This window comes from Odontesthes bonariensis, chromosome 2 (genome assembly GCF_027942865.1).
Source record: "Odontesthes bonariensis isolate fOdoBon6 chromosome 2, fOdoBon6.hap1, whole genome shotgun sequence".
In the NCBI taxonomy this organism is placed as follows: domain Eukaryota; kingdom Metazoa; phylum Chordata; class Actinopteri; order Atheriniformes; family Atherinopsidae; genus Odontesthes; species Odontesthes bonariensis.
In genome coordinates this window covers 1,589,425-1,607,131 of record NC_134507.1, presented here as the reverse complement: position 1 = coordinate 1,607,131, position 17,707 = coordinate 1,589,425, and the positions used below count along the sequence as shown (strand labels likewise).

General features: G+C 42.6%; 1 protein-coding gene across 4 annotated transcripts in view; it reads right to left on the bottom strand.

The window, feature by feature from the left end:
- LOC142388581 (LIM domain-binding protein 3-like) overlaps positions 1 to 17,707 on the bottom strand; it is a 65,339-nt gene continuing 47,632 nt past the window's right edge. For 3 of the 4 annotated variants that reach the window (XM_075474022.1, XM_075474004.1, XM_075474013.1), the window contains 7 exons: positions 17,282 to 17,330; positions 9,763 to 9,989; positions 8,137 to 8,494; positions 6,669 to 6,849; positions 5,108 to 5,228; positions 4,439 to 4,554; positions 1 to 4,354 (listed from right to left, as the gene is read on the bottom strand). In XM_075474022.1, the coding sequence (XP_075330137.1) occupies positions 4,265 to 4,354; positions 4,439 to 4,554; positions 5,108 to 5,228; positions 6,669 to 6,849; positions 8,137 to 8,494; positions 9,763 to 9,989; positions 17,282 to 17,330 (1,142 nt within the window). In that variant the 3' untranslated portion in view covers positions 1 to 4,264. The remainder of the gene's footprint in view (positions 4,355 to 4,438; positions 4,555 to 5,107; positions 5,229 to 6,668; positions 6,850 to 8,136; positions 8,495 to 9,762; positions 9,990 to 17,281; positions 17,331 to 17,707) is intronic. The other variant, XM_075474030.1, reaches the window with a different exon arrangement.

Sequence of the window (17,707 nt, the reverse complement as noted above, 5' to 3'; positions counted from 1 at the left end):
TTTCAAGTGTTTGAAGTGCTCACTTTATTCAACCTGAAAACAAATAATTCTCCACATGTTCAAAAGCTGTTAAACAAATGTAACGAAGCATGATTTAAATGTGATTCGAGCACCTTCCCGTCTCTACCAGGTTAAACTGTGGGGTTAGCACCAACTAATTCTGACATGCTGCAACAAAAATGTTCTGCATGCACTCATTCACCCTTTGAAAAACAAACTGTATAAAAGTACAATACAGAGTAAAAACTGTACACCAGCACACGAACCGTGAGCCGGTCAGAGCAGAGATGAAGATCAGACACGAGCGGGTCGCAGAGTTACGTACGTAAAAGGCACGAAGCTTTCGTTAACCTCACCGAAACTTTGTGGAACAAACACAGATCGCAGGTTTTTAACCTAAATTAAATCGTACATTCAGTGTTTCCGAGGTTCTGGTCACACCGCAGAACTTCGGTTTGGCTGTTAGCTTACTTGTTGCACTACCTTTAATGACCACAGGGTGGTGCTGTTTCGGTCAGTTTCCTCATTTCAGGGAGGACTGCACTTCCTTTAACGAGCACAAGAGGGTGCTAAAACACACTGCCTACACCAAACTAATGAAAAAACAAGATTAAACTGAGAACATTTAGTCGAAATTAATCTGAAAGTGGGCGTTAGAATCTGTTTTATACTCTGTGATGGCTTAAAATGTTCACAGCTGTGGTTCTGTGTCCTGATCATAGCATAATATATCGTCCTGGTTTGCTTTCCTGTCCGGTTCACTTATCAGTTCAAACTGGTATTCATCATATAAAACCAACAGATGCTTTATTAGAGACGTACGGTCGAGGCTTCGCTCTGATTGGACAGCTTCTCTTAAGTATAGACAGAACTTCAGACCTTCGGGAAACCTCCGCTCACTAGATGTAAGTAGGTTATATACAATTTTATTCTTTATTTTTTAACTGAGATGACAAGAGGAACCTTCTTAATGTTTAAAGCAGTCCAACTAGCACCAGAAAATGAGGATATTCTGAAAGGAAAGACTGGTTCTGACTCGTGTACCAAACTGTGATGAGCAACATGGCTCCTCTGTTTAGAAGAAGGAGTTATGGTTGAAATAAAAGTGAACATCTTTAGGTTTGGATGTCTTCTGTCTGTGCTGCGATCACACTTTAATTGATTCAACACTTCTTTGAATGATCCAGAACAACCGAACAAGTTTGTTTTAATTAGGGCTGGGCAACGATTAAAATGTTTAATCTAATTAATCACATGATTTCCCGGATTAATCGCGATTAATCGCATTTGTACGCAAAATCCCAAAAAATGTATCAGTTGTGTGTTTTGCCTTTAAGTGATATTTTAGACTGGAACTACTACGCTGAGAAGACAATTCAACTTGGCTGTAAATTCAGGATTTTTTTTAAAATTTATTTTTGAAATACGTGCTTTTATGTTGAAACGAGTAAAACAGGAAGTAGCGCCGGTTAGCTCCGTTAGCTTTACAATAATGACTCTGCCGTTGGTTGAGAAGCTAAAGGCTAAAGTGGCCAGAATTACTTTGATTATTTATTGGTACCAGCGACAATGCTAAGAATGCTATTTCTTTAATGATTACAACAACTAATGTTGTCTTTTGTTTTGTTTACTCGAACATTTAGTTCTACGGTGTTGATGTGGCGTTAATACACATCTGTGAAAAGAACCGGAGTCTCGCATCCAATCAATGGGCGGCATATTGGCAGCGTTTACAGATGACTTTGGTTCTGTCGACTTTAAAAAGAAAATGGCAGAGTAAAAGTTCCGTACCCTTCTCCATGTTTGGTGGATCCAAAATACCGCAGTTCGCGACTTCAGTTTCCGATCCTGCACCTCCATCTTGTTTTGTTTTACAGTCACATGACATTTTTGTGACGCCTTTGATGGCGTCTTTGTGACCTGTTCAACAAATTCAGGCAGTGCTGTTACATCTCACACCATTAGTGGGAGCCAAAGAGCCAGGAAATGACCAAATTCTCCAGTTTTACCTCAACATGTATGCTAGTTATGCTAGCATGCTAGCTATGCTATCTATGCTAGTTATGCTAGCATGACTATATAAATTTAGATAAACATATATATAAATTTAAATTTATATAAATTATAAAACATATATAAATTTAAATAAACATACATTTCTATTTATGCTAGTTATGCTAGCATGACTATATACATTTAGATAAACATATATATAAATTTAAATTTATATTAATTATAAAACATATATAAATTGAAATAAACATAAATTTCCATTTATGCTAGTTATGCTAGCATAAGTAGCATCCATATGCGTTACAATAAGTTGTGTTTATGTAAACAGTGCTTGAGATGGAACATAAAATATGATGCGTAAGGATTCAAGGGAAAAGTTGCAGTGTGAACTGAACCGTGACGTCGTAAACATTCGAGCAGCGATTGTTCACGACATTTTTAGCGTTTGTTACAAAAACAGCATAAAAGTACACTTTGTGAAGCCAAACATTCCCACACATACATGAGCAGTGAACGCAGCGGTGAAGAGATTTCAGCTTTTTTCAATAAATATCAGAAGAGTCAATAAATATCAAGCTAAAGGTCATGTGACATGTGACATGTGGTCATGTGACATGTGACATGTGGTCATGTGACATGTGACATGTGACACACCCCGACTGCATGGGAAGCTTCGTCAATAATCAGGCGGCATCATCGGCCTCACCTGAGCAGGTTCACCTGAGGAGACAGCCGTGCACGGTGAACAGCACGTGCACGTGAACCTTTTCACCTGTGGTTGCAGGTGTTTTGTGGCTCCTTGTTTCCGCTCGTTTCTCGTCTTTTTGTTTCTTTTTTCTGACTTTTGATCATTTCTGAGTCTGCTCGCGGTTCATCTTTGTTACTTAGAGCTCGTTTTCTGTCTGTTTGTTGTAGTTTTGTTTCAGTTTTGTAGTTGATTTGCACCTCTATGGGTCTGTTTGTGTTACTATGTCTCTCCATCGGTAGTCTGTCTGTCTCTCTGGGGTCTTTTTGTCTCTTTGTATTTGTAACGGACTTTTCTTTCCTTCTGGTTGAGTTTTGTTGGTTTTTAAAGTCATTACTTGTCTCTCTGCAGCTTTTTAGCTTTTCTGTCTCGTCTCTTGAGTCATTTCGTCTGTTTTTATTCTTTTTTGTCTTGATTAGCATCTTTTAGTTGTTTTGCATAACTTCTTTTGTGCCTTTTTTTTTTGTCTCTTCCTTGTAGTCATTTTGTGCCTTTTTGCCTCGCTTTGTAACTGACTGCCTTTACGCTTCCTGCTGAGGTTCAGGTGCTTCCTGCTGAGGTGAACCTGCTGGAATGAGGCCGCAGAAAAGTGCCACCTGGTCATGTTTCCATCGTTTTAATGAGGAGAAGCAGCTCAGTTAAGGCCTCCTGTGCTGCTCTGCTGTTCAGCTCACCGTCGGTTAGGTTCAGGACTGAGTTCAGACCCAGTCCAGGTCCAGGTTCAGGACTGACTCACAACTTTGAGAATGAAAGCAAAGCTTCACAGATGGATCTGCTGCTGTTTTTACTTCCTTTGGATTTCACTGCAGCTGAAACAAACATTAAATGTTTAATAAAAAGATTATTCTAAAGTAAAAAGAAAAATAATAAACCTGCATTTAAAACGCGTGCAGGTTGATACACAGAGTCTGAAGAGTGCTGCCGGAATAACTTTCAATGAAACAAAAAGTAGAAAAACAGCAAAATAAACGAATTATTGCTTCATTTTGAAATATTTTTACATTCTTGTGATTTCTGAATAAATGAACTGTTTGTTCACAGATTATATTAAACTGAAACATCCAACTATAGCGAGCTGAAAGCTCATTAAAATACTTTAACCCATCTTTTTATTACTTTTTATTTACTCTTTTTATTCACTCTGCAGACTCCGTGTGGCCTACTGGAACCATATTTCGTTACAATATTGCTATATGTGTAATGACAATAAACTATGATTGATTGATTGATTGATTGATTGATTGATTGATTGATTGATTGATTGATTGATTGATCGACCTGCTGCTCGTCTGAGCTGAACAGCAGAGCTCACCTCGAACACAACAACGGTTTCTGGTAGAAAACACAGGAAAAGGGGGAATCTACGGCTGGTTGAAAGGGCAGCAGCAGTTCAGGCAGCGTTGTTTTAAACATCAATAACGCACAAAAACCAAAGTGTGTTTGCACACAGAGCCATTACACACAGCTGTGGACTCGTGTTCGTCGGATCGGCGGCGAGCTGGCGGTCTAAACGTTGATGGCGTGGGCGTGCTTCTTGCACAGAGGCTTGTCTTTCTTGGAGTAGAAAGGCTGACCCTCCAGGTTCACGTGGCAGACCTGCAGCGACAGCAGTTGGCTGATGAAACCTCAGCAACAAGCCGCGACCTCCACAAACAGAGAGGATGTGTTCAGGGTACTTACCGCGCACACGAAGCAGGTGTCGTGCCAGGTGTGACCCAGAGCCTCGATGAACTTATCGCCAGCCTCCACGGGGAAGTCGCAGCCGTGACACTTAGTGCTGAAGAGCGCGATATAATCTGAGGGAGACACATGGACGTCAGGACGCTGGTGTTTTAACCACGAAAACCAGCCGATTAAAATGCTTTCTCAGCAGCTCAGAGCGACAACAAACGCAGAAGCTACATCCAGGAAAGACGATTCTCTAAAAAACTACTATTTCTGTGCTGAAAAGGTCTGAATAAGTCAGAATAATCCAAAAAAGTCTGAATAAGTCTGAAAAATCAGAAAAGGTCAGAAAAAGTCCTAAAAATTCCAAAAAGTCAGAATAAGTCAGAAAAGGTCAGAAAGTCAGAAAAAAGTCATAAAAAGAACAAAAAAGTCTGAAAAAGTCTGAATGTCAGAAAGTGAATAAGTCCAAGAAAGTCAGAAAAATTCAGAAGTCAGAATAAGTCTGAATAAATCTGAATAAATTTGAAAAAGTCCTTATTGAGGCTGACTGGTCCACACGTTGTATTTAAAGATCCACATCCTGCTTTAGTCCTGTAGAGGCTCAACCTAAGAGGAGCGTAACATGCGATGAAGGTTCGGTTGAAAAAGCGTTTCCTAATAACGACTCATTGGCTGTCGAACCTTTCTCACAGTACGGCTCTCCGTCCTCCATGTGGAAGAGGCTGTTTCCGAAGGCTTTTCCGCAGGCGGCGCACACGAAGCAGGTGGTGTGCCACGTCTGCCGCAGGGCGTGCATCACCTCCTGCAGCGCAAAACATCAGCAAACAATATTCAGGAGAACATTTCAAGCTCTGCGGCGTAAACGTTCAAAGAGAGGATGAGAAACATGGAAGTTACACATTTTGTTAGCTGTCTTCCTGTCTTAGGACATCCAAAGCACCACTGAAGGACATTTAAATGAAAGAAAGGGACCTTTTCCTAAATGAATCGTGCTCTGCCACATGTTCATGCAGTGACACATTAGATCATAACACTCACAGAGTTTAGTGTTTGCTTCACTTTAACAGTTTAACCTTAAATCTGTTCCTGTCTCATGTCTGAGTCTGCAGGGCTGTCAGGTGGAGTCCCTCAGGGCGCCGTTCCAGGACCTATTGTGTTCTTTTTATTTGTTCTTCCTTTAGGTCAGCAGTTCAGTTCATCTTTTTGCTGATGATATTCAGCTGTACGGCTCATTTAAACCCTCCTTAAAGCTAAATCTGGTTGACACTGAAGCTTTAAGTACTGCACAGGACACTGTTTTAGGACTCTCACAGAAGCCCAGTCTAAGGGTTTTAGGTTGTAATGTAAAAACTGAGATCAGTGGCGTGAACAGATGAACTAGAGATGATAAATCCTTATTTTCTCTGCATGATCAGACTGCGGTGATGCTCTGTTCACTTGTCTCAGTATTCCCTCTGATTCGTTAATGTTGAGACTGCTCGCAGGTGTGCGGGTGAGGCCAGTGGTGTAGAGGTCCCTGCAGAAGTGGGTATACTCTCACTTTTGCCCCTTTTTTTAAGAAGTCCAGGAAAATGCACCGTTTTAGATACTAATCTGTCAGTAGTATTTACTCACTATTACAAAACTATTATGAGTTGATCAGGTGCAGTTTGTAGGTGTTACTGGTCACACAAGCAGCCTGCATGAATGTAAAGTATATTCAACATGAAAAAAAAAAAGAAGAAACTTAATCATCTTCACTGACGTTTGGCTTATTCGCCGCTTTCCTCACTTTCATCTGCAGCGCGTTTTAATAAAAACCTGTCCAAGGAGGTTTGGTTAATCCTGCCTTTCAGAATGTTTCTGTTTCTGTGTCATTATATAGCGCAGCCGCACGACCAGTTGCATTTTTTCAGGGTGTTTCTTTCCAATGGACTTTGAAAGTTTGGCTAAACAAGTGCACAAATGCGAGCCCAAAACACGAGATGCTTCCATGTGAATGAGTAGGAGGCGGGATGCCGTCCGGATTCACTCACCGAGCCAACTAGCGGCGGTGTTTCTGAACTTAACTTAAATTTCTGCTCGCAAACCAAACCAAAAAAAAAAGGAAATCGACGGAATTAACCGGCGTAATCAGTGAAGGCACTGGCAGCGACTAGCCGCATCAGGGGGGATTTAGAAGTGGGTACACGCAATGCTGACTGCCAAATAAGTAGGTGTACCCCGTATACCCTGGACTACACCGCTGGGGGAGGCGTCTCACCCCCATAATCTTGGTGTTGCAGCGGGCGCAGGTCGGGGCGAAGAACTCCTCGTAGCAGTTCTCGCAGTAAACGTTGTTTTGCTCCTCCACGAAGCTGACGTCCGCCAGAGACACGTGGCAGTAGTGGCAGTTGAACTCCTCGGGGTGCCAGGACCGCCCGAGGGCCACCAGGAAAGGGCCCCTGTGGATGATGACAGCATCAGCATCACCTGCTCTGACCTCCTGCCACCTTCAGAGGTCAACTCTGAACGCTTCAAGGTCAGATCATGATTTTATGTTTTCTATCATTAAAGAAAGGTAAAGTTAAGATAGTCTTAATTACTTCGTATTAACAGATTTTAATAGATTAAAGGCTGTGTTCGAAACCGCCTACTTCTCCTACTTCTCCTACTACTCCTACTACTCCTACTAACTTTAAATTTTTTAAGTTCCCGGATGCATACTAGATTCTCCTAAATGTTGGGTATGCATCATGAGGTTACTACTCATACTCAAACTACCCAAGATGCAACGTAACGTGACGTCGCCGATCGTCATTTCCTGTCAAAACGGCAGTTTCAAGCTAGCTACAACGAGGGTAGGTTCACTTCCTGTTTTCAAAACAAAAGCACCAATTGTATGGTAATGGCTTTCCCTATGATAAAAGGCAACGGGTATTTTATTTTGTGAAAATAACCGGAAGTGCGTTGCTCACTGCGGCTAGCTTTAGGAGCGGCGAATTCGTGGGAACAAAATGGTAAACAGCCGGTATTTTGTCAGGTTTTCAACACGTTGGGGATCTAAACGACTACTTTCTCACCTGAAAATGTTTCAAATGTTGCTAAAGTTTACAGAGTTTAGAGCTTAAGAGAAATCAGCTTCAGGCCGGCTGATTTCGGCTCGGGCAGGAGCGAAATGCATTGTGGGTAAACGCTCTGCATACTGTCTGATCGATGAGTATGCAGTATGCAGTATGTAGTATGTAGTATGTAGTATGTAGTATGTAGTATGTAGTCTGTAGTCTGTAGTCTGTAGTATGTAGTATATAGTATGTAGTCTGTAGTCTGTAGTCCGTAGTATGTAGTATGTAGTATGTAGTATGCAGTATGCAGTATGTAGTATGTAGTATGTAGTCTGTAGTCTGTAGTATGTAGTATATAGTATGTAGTCTGTAGTCTGTAGTCCGTAGTATGTAGTATGTAGTATGTAGTATGCAGTATGCAGTATGTAGTATGTAGTATGTAGTCTGTAGTCTGTAGTATGTAGTATATAGTATGTAGTCTGTAGTATGCAGAATGGAAGTATGTAGTAGGCGGTTTCGAACACAGCCCTAAGTCTAACAAACAAACAATCCTTCTTCTCTCGATAAATCGTGTTAATAATCGTGTTATTTGACAGGATTCAGAATAATTTGTGTTTTCTTTGTTTATTCAACATTTTTGGAACTAACAGAACTTCTCAATGAGAGACAGAAACCTGATGATGTTACCTGATGATGTTGTTGCAGGCCCCGCACAGCGGCGTACGGCTGCTGGCGGCAAACCTCTCCGCTCTCTGGGCCACGCCCCTCGCCACGGGAAGGAAAGGGGCGGGACTAGGAGTCACGGGGGCAGGGCTGGGGGCCGCGTGTCCGCCAGGGGAAGGGTTGGGGATGTATGCGGGTGCGGGGGGGGCGGACTGGGGCAGCGGCTGCACCTTCATGTGGGTGGTGGTCTTACTGGGGTCAAACTTGTCGGCGAAGTTGGTGTCTGACACCCAGGGGGGTCTGTTGCCGCCGGCGGGGGCTCCAGGAGGCGGGGCCGGGGCGGGGGCTGGAGGGTGGGGCTGAGGTGGGGCCGGAGCCGGAGCTGGAGGGGGTAAAAATCATCACATTAGGGTCATTCTGCAGACGCTTTTATCCAAAGCGACTTACAATCAGTGTGTTGCACATCGGCGGGCAAAAGAACTTCAGGTCACAAGAAATTAGAAGTGCATTTCCTTCCAAAACCAAACAGCTAAGAGCAGAACTAGAGCTAGAGTAAGTGCGGTAAGTTAGGTACCGAGACCCGAGACACATGGGAAAGACAATTTAGAAAAAAACAGCCAATTTAGAAAAAAAGGGCAATTTAGAAAACAAAGGCAATTTAGGAAAAAAGGCAATTTAGGAAAAAAAGTCAATTTAGGAAAAAAAGCAATTTAGGAAAAAAAGGCAATTTAGGAAAAAAAGGCAATTTAGAAGAAAAAAAGGCAATTTAGAAAGAAAAGGCAATTTAGGAAAAAAGGCAATTTAGGAAAAAAGGCAATTTAGGAAAAAAGGCAATTTAGGAAAAAAAGTCAATTTAGGAAAAAAAGCAATTTAGGAAAAAAAGGCAATTTAGGAAAAAAAGGCAATTTAGAAGAAAAAAAGGCAATTTAGAAAGAAAAGGCAATTTAGGAAAAAAGGCAATTTAGGAAAAAAGGCAATTTAGGAAAAAAGGCAATTTAGAAAAAAAGGCAATTTCGAAAAAAAGGCAATTTAGAAGAAAAAAAGGCAATTTAGAAAAAAAGGCAATTTCGAAAAAAAGGCAATTTAGGAAAAAAAGGCAATTTAGGAAAAAAAGGCAATTTAGAAGAAAAAAAGGCAATTTAGGAAAAAAGGCAATTTAGGAAAAAAAGGCAATTTAGAAGAAAAAAAGGCAATTTAGAAAAAAAGGCAATTTCGAAAAAAAGGCAATTTAGGAAAAAAAGGCAATTTAGGAAAAAAAGGCAATTTAGGAAAAAAAGGCAATTTTGGAAAAAAAAGCCAATTTAGGAAAAAAAGGCAATTTAGGAAAAAAAGGCAATTTAGGAAAAAAAGGCAATTTAGGAAAAAAAGGCAATTTAGGAAAAAAAGGCAATTTAGGAAAAAAAGGCAATTTAGAAAAAAAGGCAATTTAGGAAAAAAAGGCAATTTTGGAAAAAAAAAGCCAATTTAGAAAGAAAAGACAATTTAGAAAACAAATCAGTGCGTAAGGAGCTGGGAGGAAACAGGTGATGTCCTCAGAGGGCGGATGTGGGTAGAGTTTCATGCAGAGATGGTTTGCAGCCTGCGGCGTTTTACGAAACGATTCGAGACGAGATGCATGGTGAAAGAACAGAAATGAAAGTGGAGCCTCACCTGGCTGGGAGGGGTAAATGCAGGCAGTGCTGACCACCTTCTGCGGCCCGGGGCCAACGGGGATCTGAATGGAGCTCTGCTGAATGGGCGGGGCGTGTTGCGTTGGTGGCTGCTGGTACTGCTGTGGGATTGGCTGGTACTGCTGGTACTGCTGTGGGATTGGCTGGTAGTGCTGAGGGGGCGGAGCCCGTGGAGCCTGATGCATGGCAGGGGGTGGTATGTACTGGCTGGAGAGGGAAACATGTTGCATATCGTTTATTCATTTCACGCAGGATGTTGTTCCGCTCAGCTGATCTACGATGATGCTCACTGCTTCCTGTTTTTCATTCACTTACGCTCAGATTGTTACCCTGACTTGTAGAAAACCAAGTTGTAATTTGTAAAATGAACTGCCCCCTGCAGTTCAGAAACATGAACCTCTACAGGTTTGAGCTTTAAACCTTCACCAGTTCTGTGTAAAAAGGCCATAAAACGTACGTGTGAACTGTGTCCATGCAACCCAAGATGTTAAACCACTGCACGGTGTGACTGAGACCAGGGGACAAGACCAAGACACCTGAGGACCTCTGGGGTTAAAGACCAGAACCAAACCCAGCAGAATGTAACACTGAGGACTGAAAACTAAACAGAACACAGAAATAAAGCTCAAAGAAACCAGAAGATAGAAAACCATGGACCCCGACAGTACGAACTTTCACAGTCCTCTTCTACTGGGTCAGACAACACGAGCCAGTTATCACCCCGTTATCCTTCCTCGGACCACTTATAGCAGGTCCTGGAGAAGCTGTGACCCAGCCATCACAATCCAGACCACCGTAAACTCGCCCGTTGTGTCCTGCTTCCAACCCAATAAATGCACCCGCTGCCCGGTGCCACAACAACAGATGACCAACACTTTTCCTTTTCACTTGTCAGTGGTCATAATGTTATTGACTGACTTTACAGCCGTTCATTCATAAAGACTGTGAAGAGATCGGACAGCGTTCCCATTTCTTAAATGTGTTTGTATGAACTGCTTATATCTTAAAGGGACAGTTCGCCTCTTTAAAGGGACAGTTCACTTCTTTAAAGGGACAGTTCACCACATTAAAGGGACAGTTCGCCTCTTTAAAGGGACAGTTCGCCTCTTTTGACATGAAGCTGTGTAACATCCCATATCAGCAGCATCATTTCTGAACATCTTCTTACCCCCTGCTGCGTCCTGTGAGCAGAGTTCCAGCCTCGTTTTGGTGCTGATGAAGGTAGTCCGGCTAGTTGGCTGGGGTTTAGAAAATAAAGCGTTTTGCTTCTCAGAACAATATGCGTTCAACAGAGTAATACATTTGCATCACAAAATGGTTCTCCAGAAAAAAGTCAGAGCTCACAATCTCTTGGCCCTATTTTCTCTCCCTTCGTATCACTGCCTGCTGCCGCCTGCCGCGCCTGTTACGGTGTTTGCTGCTCGCTCTGCATAGTTTACACAGCCCGTAGTGATATGAACGTAGAGAGAAATAGCGCTAAGAGATTGTGAGGTCTGACTTTTTCCTGGAGAACCATTTTGTGATGCAAATGTATTACTCTGTTGAACGCATATTGTTCTGAGAAGCAAAACGCTTTATTTTTTAAACCCCAGCCAACTAGCCGGACTACCTTCATCAACACCAAAACGAGGCTGGAACTCTGCTCACAGGACGCAGCAGGGGGTAAGAAGATGTTCAGAAATGATGCTGCTGATATGGGATGTTACACAGCTTCATATCAGAAGAGGCGAACTGTCCCTTTAAAATCTAAATGTTGTATCACAGGAAACATGTGATGTTAAAGCTGACCCAACAGACGTTTCTGACCTCATTAACAACACATTTCATGATGGTAGCAGGTGCAACGTAAAGGTTAAATGAACTGTAACACGCTTTTCTACCCATTCTCCCGTTCACTCATACAGGATCAGAGTTAACACGAGGCTCAGACTCGCCCGAGCTCAACAACATCACACCCACTGACATCAGCCAGACAATAAACTACTTCAGTATTTTTGCTGAAAGTAAGACTCTCGTGTGTTCGGCAGCTATCAGAGTCAGTACACCGATTCAAAATGTTGCCACCTGGTTCTGATGGAGGTTTCTTCCTGTTCAAAGGGAGTTTTTTCTCTCCACAGTCGCCTCGTGCAGCTCAGGACGGGGGATTGGATCAGAGAGAAGTTAAATCTGTTGGTTTCCTGAGCTGGGAAACCTTTTTATCGTATGAATCGAACTAATCTAGAATCGAATGAATTGTGTGGTGCTTTAGAAGCAGCAGGATGGTGTTTGCATTTATAAAAGTAGACAAAAGGAGAAAATAAAATCAAGGCTACTGTTCAGGACTGATTTAAGTCATATGTATTCGTCAGATTTTAGTTTAAACGTGTAAATAATGAGTCACATTTATGGTGTTCCACATGGTTCTGGATTGGGACCAGTTCTGTTCACTCTATGCATGCTTCCTTTGGGAAATACCATCAGGGAGCAGCATACATGTCCGCTGTTATGCTGACGACACCCAGCTCTATTCATCTATGCAGCCTGACGATTTTAATCAGTTACAAGCTTGTCTTGGAGATATAAAGGCCTAAATGTCCTCTGATTTTCTGCTTCTGAGCTCAGATAAAACTGAGGTTGTTGTTCTCGGCCCAGAAACTGACAGATGTTCACGTTGGAACCATAGAGTTGCTCTGGATGACCTTATCATGGCGCCTACCGCTCTGACGAAGATTTGTCTTTTAACCTGCACATTAAACTAAAGGGACTTTCTTTCACTGATGTAACGTTTACCAAAATCAGAAGCATCCTTTCTCCCAGAGATGCTGAGAAACTGGCCCATTGATCTCATCGATCCCATTGGTCGGATTACTTCTTTCAGCTGATCCAAAGCTCTGACCGGTCGGTACCTTCAGGACAGATCCCAAATCCCCCACTGGCTCCTCATCTCTTACCTTTTTGAAAAGTTTAACTCATTAACTACTTAATAAGACTATTTTGGGGTCTTTTGTATTCTAAACTTATTTTTTGTCTTGTTTTTTCCTTATATTTCACTGTTATTTACTCTTAATTTAGCATTCTTTCTGTAAAATATCTTTACATCTCTCCCATCTTCGTTGCTTTTGCTACTTTTTGCTTTTCAAAGCGGTCCGAGTTGCATTTTGGCTTGAAAATAAAGGTATTGAAATAAAGAATGATGAAAAAAATAGAGTATTCATGGTAATGATTAAAGTTAAAGTTTTAAAGTTTTAAAGTTCTGATGCTGCTCTATAAAGCTCTGAATGGTCCAGGACCAGAACACATCATTGACCTCCTGACCCAGTATGAACCTTCCAGGCCCCTCAGCTCATCTGGATCCGGTCTTCTATCAGTTCCCAGAGTCAGAACCAGACATGGAGGAGCTGCATTCAGCTTCTATGCTCCACATGTCTGGAACAAACTCCCAGAAAGCCTCAGATCAGCTGAAACACTCAGTGTGTTTAAGTCCAGGCTGAAGACACACCTATTTTCAGCTGCGTTTGAATAAAGCTCAAAACTTAATCACATTTTAACTACTGATTTTATATTGTTCTTATTTCTTTCTTTTTTGTTTAACATTTAAATCATGCTTTTTATTTCTACTGTTTTAATGTCTCTGTAAAGCACTTTGAATCGCCCTGTAGTTGAATCGTGCTGTACAGATAAACTGGTCTTGCCTGATGATTTCCACCAGCGCCACAGTGTGACACACTGATGTGTCTTTATTAGATTTTAAATAACCGCGGAGCTCCGAGGAGACAAAGTGGGATGAAAAATCCATCCTAGAGTCGCTCATTGGGATCGGCAGTGATTCCAAACGTGTCCTATAGGTGAGGGTGAGTCACTAACAAGCACACAGAAAAGGCTGCCAAACACTATATGCCTTAGATTAGCTCATATATGCAACAGCACAAGTAAAGTCAGAGTTTTAAAGGTAAAATGAACCTGAAATCAGTACAAAAAAAAACCAAAAACTGGCAACAAAAAGCGCTGCAGTGGTGGGAGGGAAGGTTTGGTTCTGACCCGCCGGACAGGTTTCTCATTTAAGCGTCTCTGACCTGCAGGATTCCAGGTTGACGCATAAAAAGCATCTCCCTCGTGCACAGATTGGCTCAGTTAAAGAGCGGTGATGATTCGGATGCTTTCGGTGCCGTGAGTAAATCATTCTGAGGGCAGCAGCTGAGTGGAAGCTTCTCTCAAACCTCGGTTATGCTCAAAGACTCTGCAGGAAACCTGTGAAGCCCCCACAGGCTGTAAAATGACATCAGCTGCAGCCGAAGCAGGGTCATGAAACCTCCTCAGAGCTAAGCTGCAGCTTAAAAAACAGATAAAATCCTCGAGATTTAAATCTGCATCTATGTTCCACACATCTGGCTTATTCTGGTTTATGTCCACCTGCTGTATTTCTCATAATGTTGGATTTATTATGTCTTTGCAAACATTCAGACAACATAAAACGGTGGATTTTGGAGAAAGAAATCTTAACCTTCCCAAAGAAAACAGACATTTTGTAAACTGCATCTCCATCCCGAGCACCTGTTACCGTCGGTTATATGTTTGTCATTTCTATCACAAGAGATTCTTCCTTTCATTTGATTTTATCATTACAGACTGTAGGAACTCAACATATTTCATGTTTTATCTTATCAAAGGAATTCAATTTGTTGATAAAAATCCGTTTTCTACATTTCGAGCCTGCAACACATTCCAAAAGTTATGAAGTTTAGGGCCAATAATGAGGTTGAAAAACATAAATACTGAAGTTATTTCTGGAACCGTGATTCAGTCCAAAAGAGTCTGAGAGGAGCAGAGATGTTCAGAGGATCTCCAGTTTCTCCAAAAAAGGTGTTTAAAACGATGTCCTGAGCGGGAGAAGATTGCAGAAATGATGTTTGTTCACAGATGAAACGAACAGGAAATATCGGGTCTATTATTGATTATTGATTTATTTTTCCATTTCTTCTGCCTTCATCTCTAATTTTTCTTCTCATTATAGAACATTTTTATTCTTTGAGTCTTTGTTGGTGAAACTCAGAATGATCTGAGCTAATGAGCCGCATCAATAAAATCCTGTTTAATCGACATTAAAACTCTTTTTCTCTGTGATTGGGACTCTTTGCTGTGAGACTCTGGAGGCTGAGAATCAATCTGAGCTGCTTCCTTCATGATGACTTACAGCCAAAAGGGAAAAACCACACAGTCTCTTTATTGGCGGATAAAAGCTGGACCTCTGCTCCTATTGATTCATGTTGAGTCATTGGACGGCGAACAGAGTCTGACGAGGGGCGGAGGGGAGCCGGGGGCTCGGGGCGAGGCAGCACGGATCGATGGTGCGTAATGGAGGGATGATTGAATAAGTGCAGAGAGAATAGAAAGCTCCATCCATCAGTGCTGAGGCGGGCGGAGGAAGGAGGGGTTAAAAGGTTTGCTGGTCCTCTCAGACTCAGCAGCTCTGATGCACCGGGGGGGGCGTGATAAGATTTCAGACAACAAACAGACGACAGAACACAAACTGAGAGCAACAAGCCCTCAGAGCGCATCCAAACTCACACAGAACCCCTCGTCTCCCCAGTATACGCTCAGTCCTGCTCACTGATCAAAAACAAACGTCCAAACGTGAGTAAAAGATTGAATCAGGCCTACAGCACCCCCTGCTGGTGAAACAACTCATTACACGTGAGTAAATAAACGTTTGGTCTGAACATCTGAGCAAACCGTGCAGTTTATTTCAGATAACTGGACATAAGGAACCAGAGGGTTCATGTTTTAATCAGGATTTTGCTTTTTAAAGAGATTTCTGTGCTGTAAAATAAAGTGATGTCTGACAGCATGATAACGGTCAGAGACACTGACACAGAACAACCTAAAAAGGATAAAGAACGCGTCACATGGACTTGAACCTCTTCATTAAACAAGTTAATGAACCATCAAACAGCAGCAGGCTGCAGGTTCAGTCCAAGCTGAGGACATGAAACATGTTTCTGTGCTGCTGGAAGGACTTCTGCTGGCATTTTATCTGAATAAGACCCCAAATCAAGATGAGCCGAAGAGGAGACGTCTTGGATCCAAAGCAGGAACAAAATGGAGGAAAAGGAGGAGGAAGTTTAAACCATTTCTTCCCTCGATCATCAGAGGAAATGTGATATCACTGGTGGATAAAATGGACGAGCTTGGAGCCCTGATGAGGACACAGCAGGAATATCAGGCAGAGACCTGGCTGCAGGAACAGCTGTAACAGCTCTCTGCTCAGCTTTAAGACTATCCGGGTAGACAGAGACTGCAGACAGAGACTGCAGACAGAGCAGTAACAGGAAAGGAGGAGGATCACAGAGCTGGTTAACAACAGATGCTGTAATCCTGGACCTGGCTGCAGGAACAGCTGTAACAGCTCTCTGCTCAGCTTTAAGACTATCCGGGTAGACAGAGACCGTAGACAGAGCGGTAACAGGAAAGGAGGAGGATCACAGAGCTGGTTAACAACAGATGCTGTAATCCTGGACCTGGCTGCAGGAACAGCTGTAACAGCTCTCTGCTCAGCTTTAAGACTATCCGGGTAGACAGAGACCGCAGACAGAGCGGTAACAGGAAAGGAGGAGGATCACAGAGCTGGTTAACAACAGATGCTGTAATCCTGGACCTGGCTGCAGGAACAGCTGTAACAGCTCTCTGCTCAGCATTAAGACTATCCGGGTAGACAGAGACCGTAGACAGAGCGGTAACAGGAAAGGAGGAGGATCACAGAGCTGGTTAACAACAGATGCTGTAATCCTGGACCTGGCTGCAGGAACAGCTGTAACAGCTCTCTGCTCAGCTTTAAGACTATCCGGGTAGACAGAGACCGCAGACAGAGCGGTAACAGGAAAGGAGGAGGATCACAGAGCTGGTTAACAACAGATGCTGTAATCCTGGACCTGGCTGCAGGAACAGCTGTAACAGCTCTCTGCTCAGCATTAAGACTATCCGGGTAGACAGAGACCGTAGACAGAGCGCTAACAGGAAAGGATGAGGATCACAGAGCTGGTTAACAACAGATGCTGTAATCCTGGACCTGGCTGCAGGAACAGCTGTAACAGCTCTCTGCTCAGCTTTAAGACTATCCGGGTAGACAGAGACCGCAGACAGAGCGCTAACAGGAAAGGAGGAGGATCACAGAGCTGGTTAACAACAGATGCTGCAATCCTGGACATGTCCCTGAGAAGGAGCGTCTCTGCAGCCCAGATGTTGAACTGCTGGCTGCAGCTGATCTTTAATAATAATACCGCTGCTTCACAGATTAATAAAGAATTATTGAACTGAATAAAATAAAAGTCTAGTTTTCATTTCACCAGCAACACAAAGAGGGCGGAGCCTGGTTCAGGGAGAATCTTTCTGTTGATGCATTTTTCAGGTGGGCAGCTGAGCGGAGGTGAGACGGGGGCGTGTGCAGGGGGCGGGGCAAAGTTTGCAGCTGAGGAGCCAGGGGTCAGCAGGGGTCAGCAGGGGTCTAATGGAGCTCTGCTGCCTACCTGCTCCTCTTCATCACCTCCTCCTCCTCCTCATCATGCTGCTGCAGGGCTGCAACACAGAAAGGAAACACAAAGAGGAGGTTATAGTCTGAGAGAGTTAAAACAGTTAAAACATGTTGGACCTGATTTATCTGTAAAGAACTGAGAGGACTGAGTGATTTGTCCCTTTAAAACTTTCAGATTTGACTCAGATTCCAGAGTTTTATACTAAAAAAATTAGGTTTGAAGCTCAAACTGCTCAGATTTAAAATGTAGAGATTGTTAATCTGTTTCTTTTAGCTGGTTCTGACCCCATGGCTTTAGACTCTGTTTCTGTTAATGCTTTTTGTTTTTATTGTTTTAATATTGTTATTGTTTATTATTGTTTTTACATTGTTCTTATGTTTTATGCCTTATACTTCGTGTTGTTATTCATGTCCAGTACTT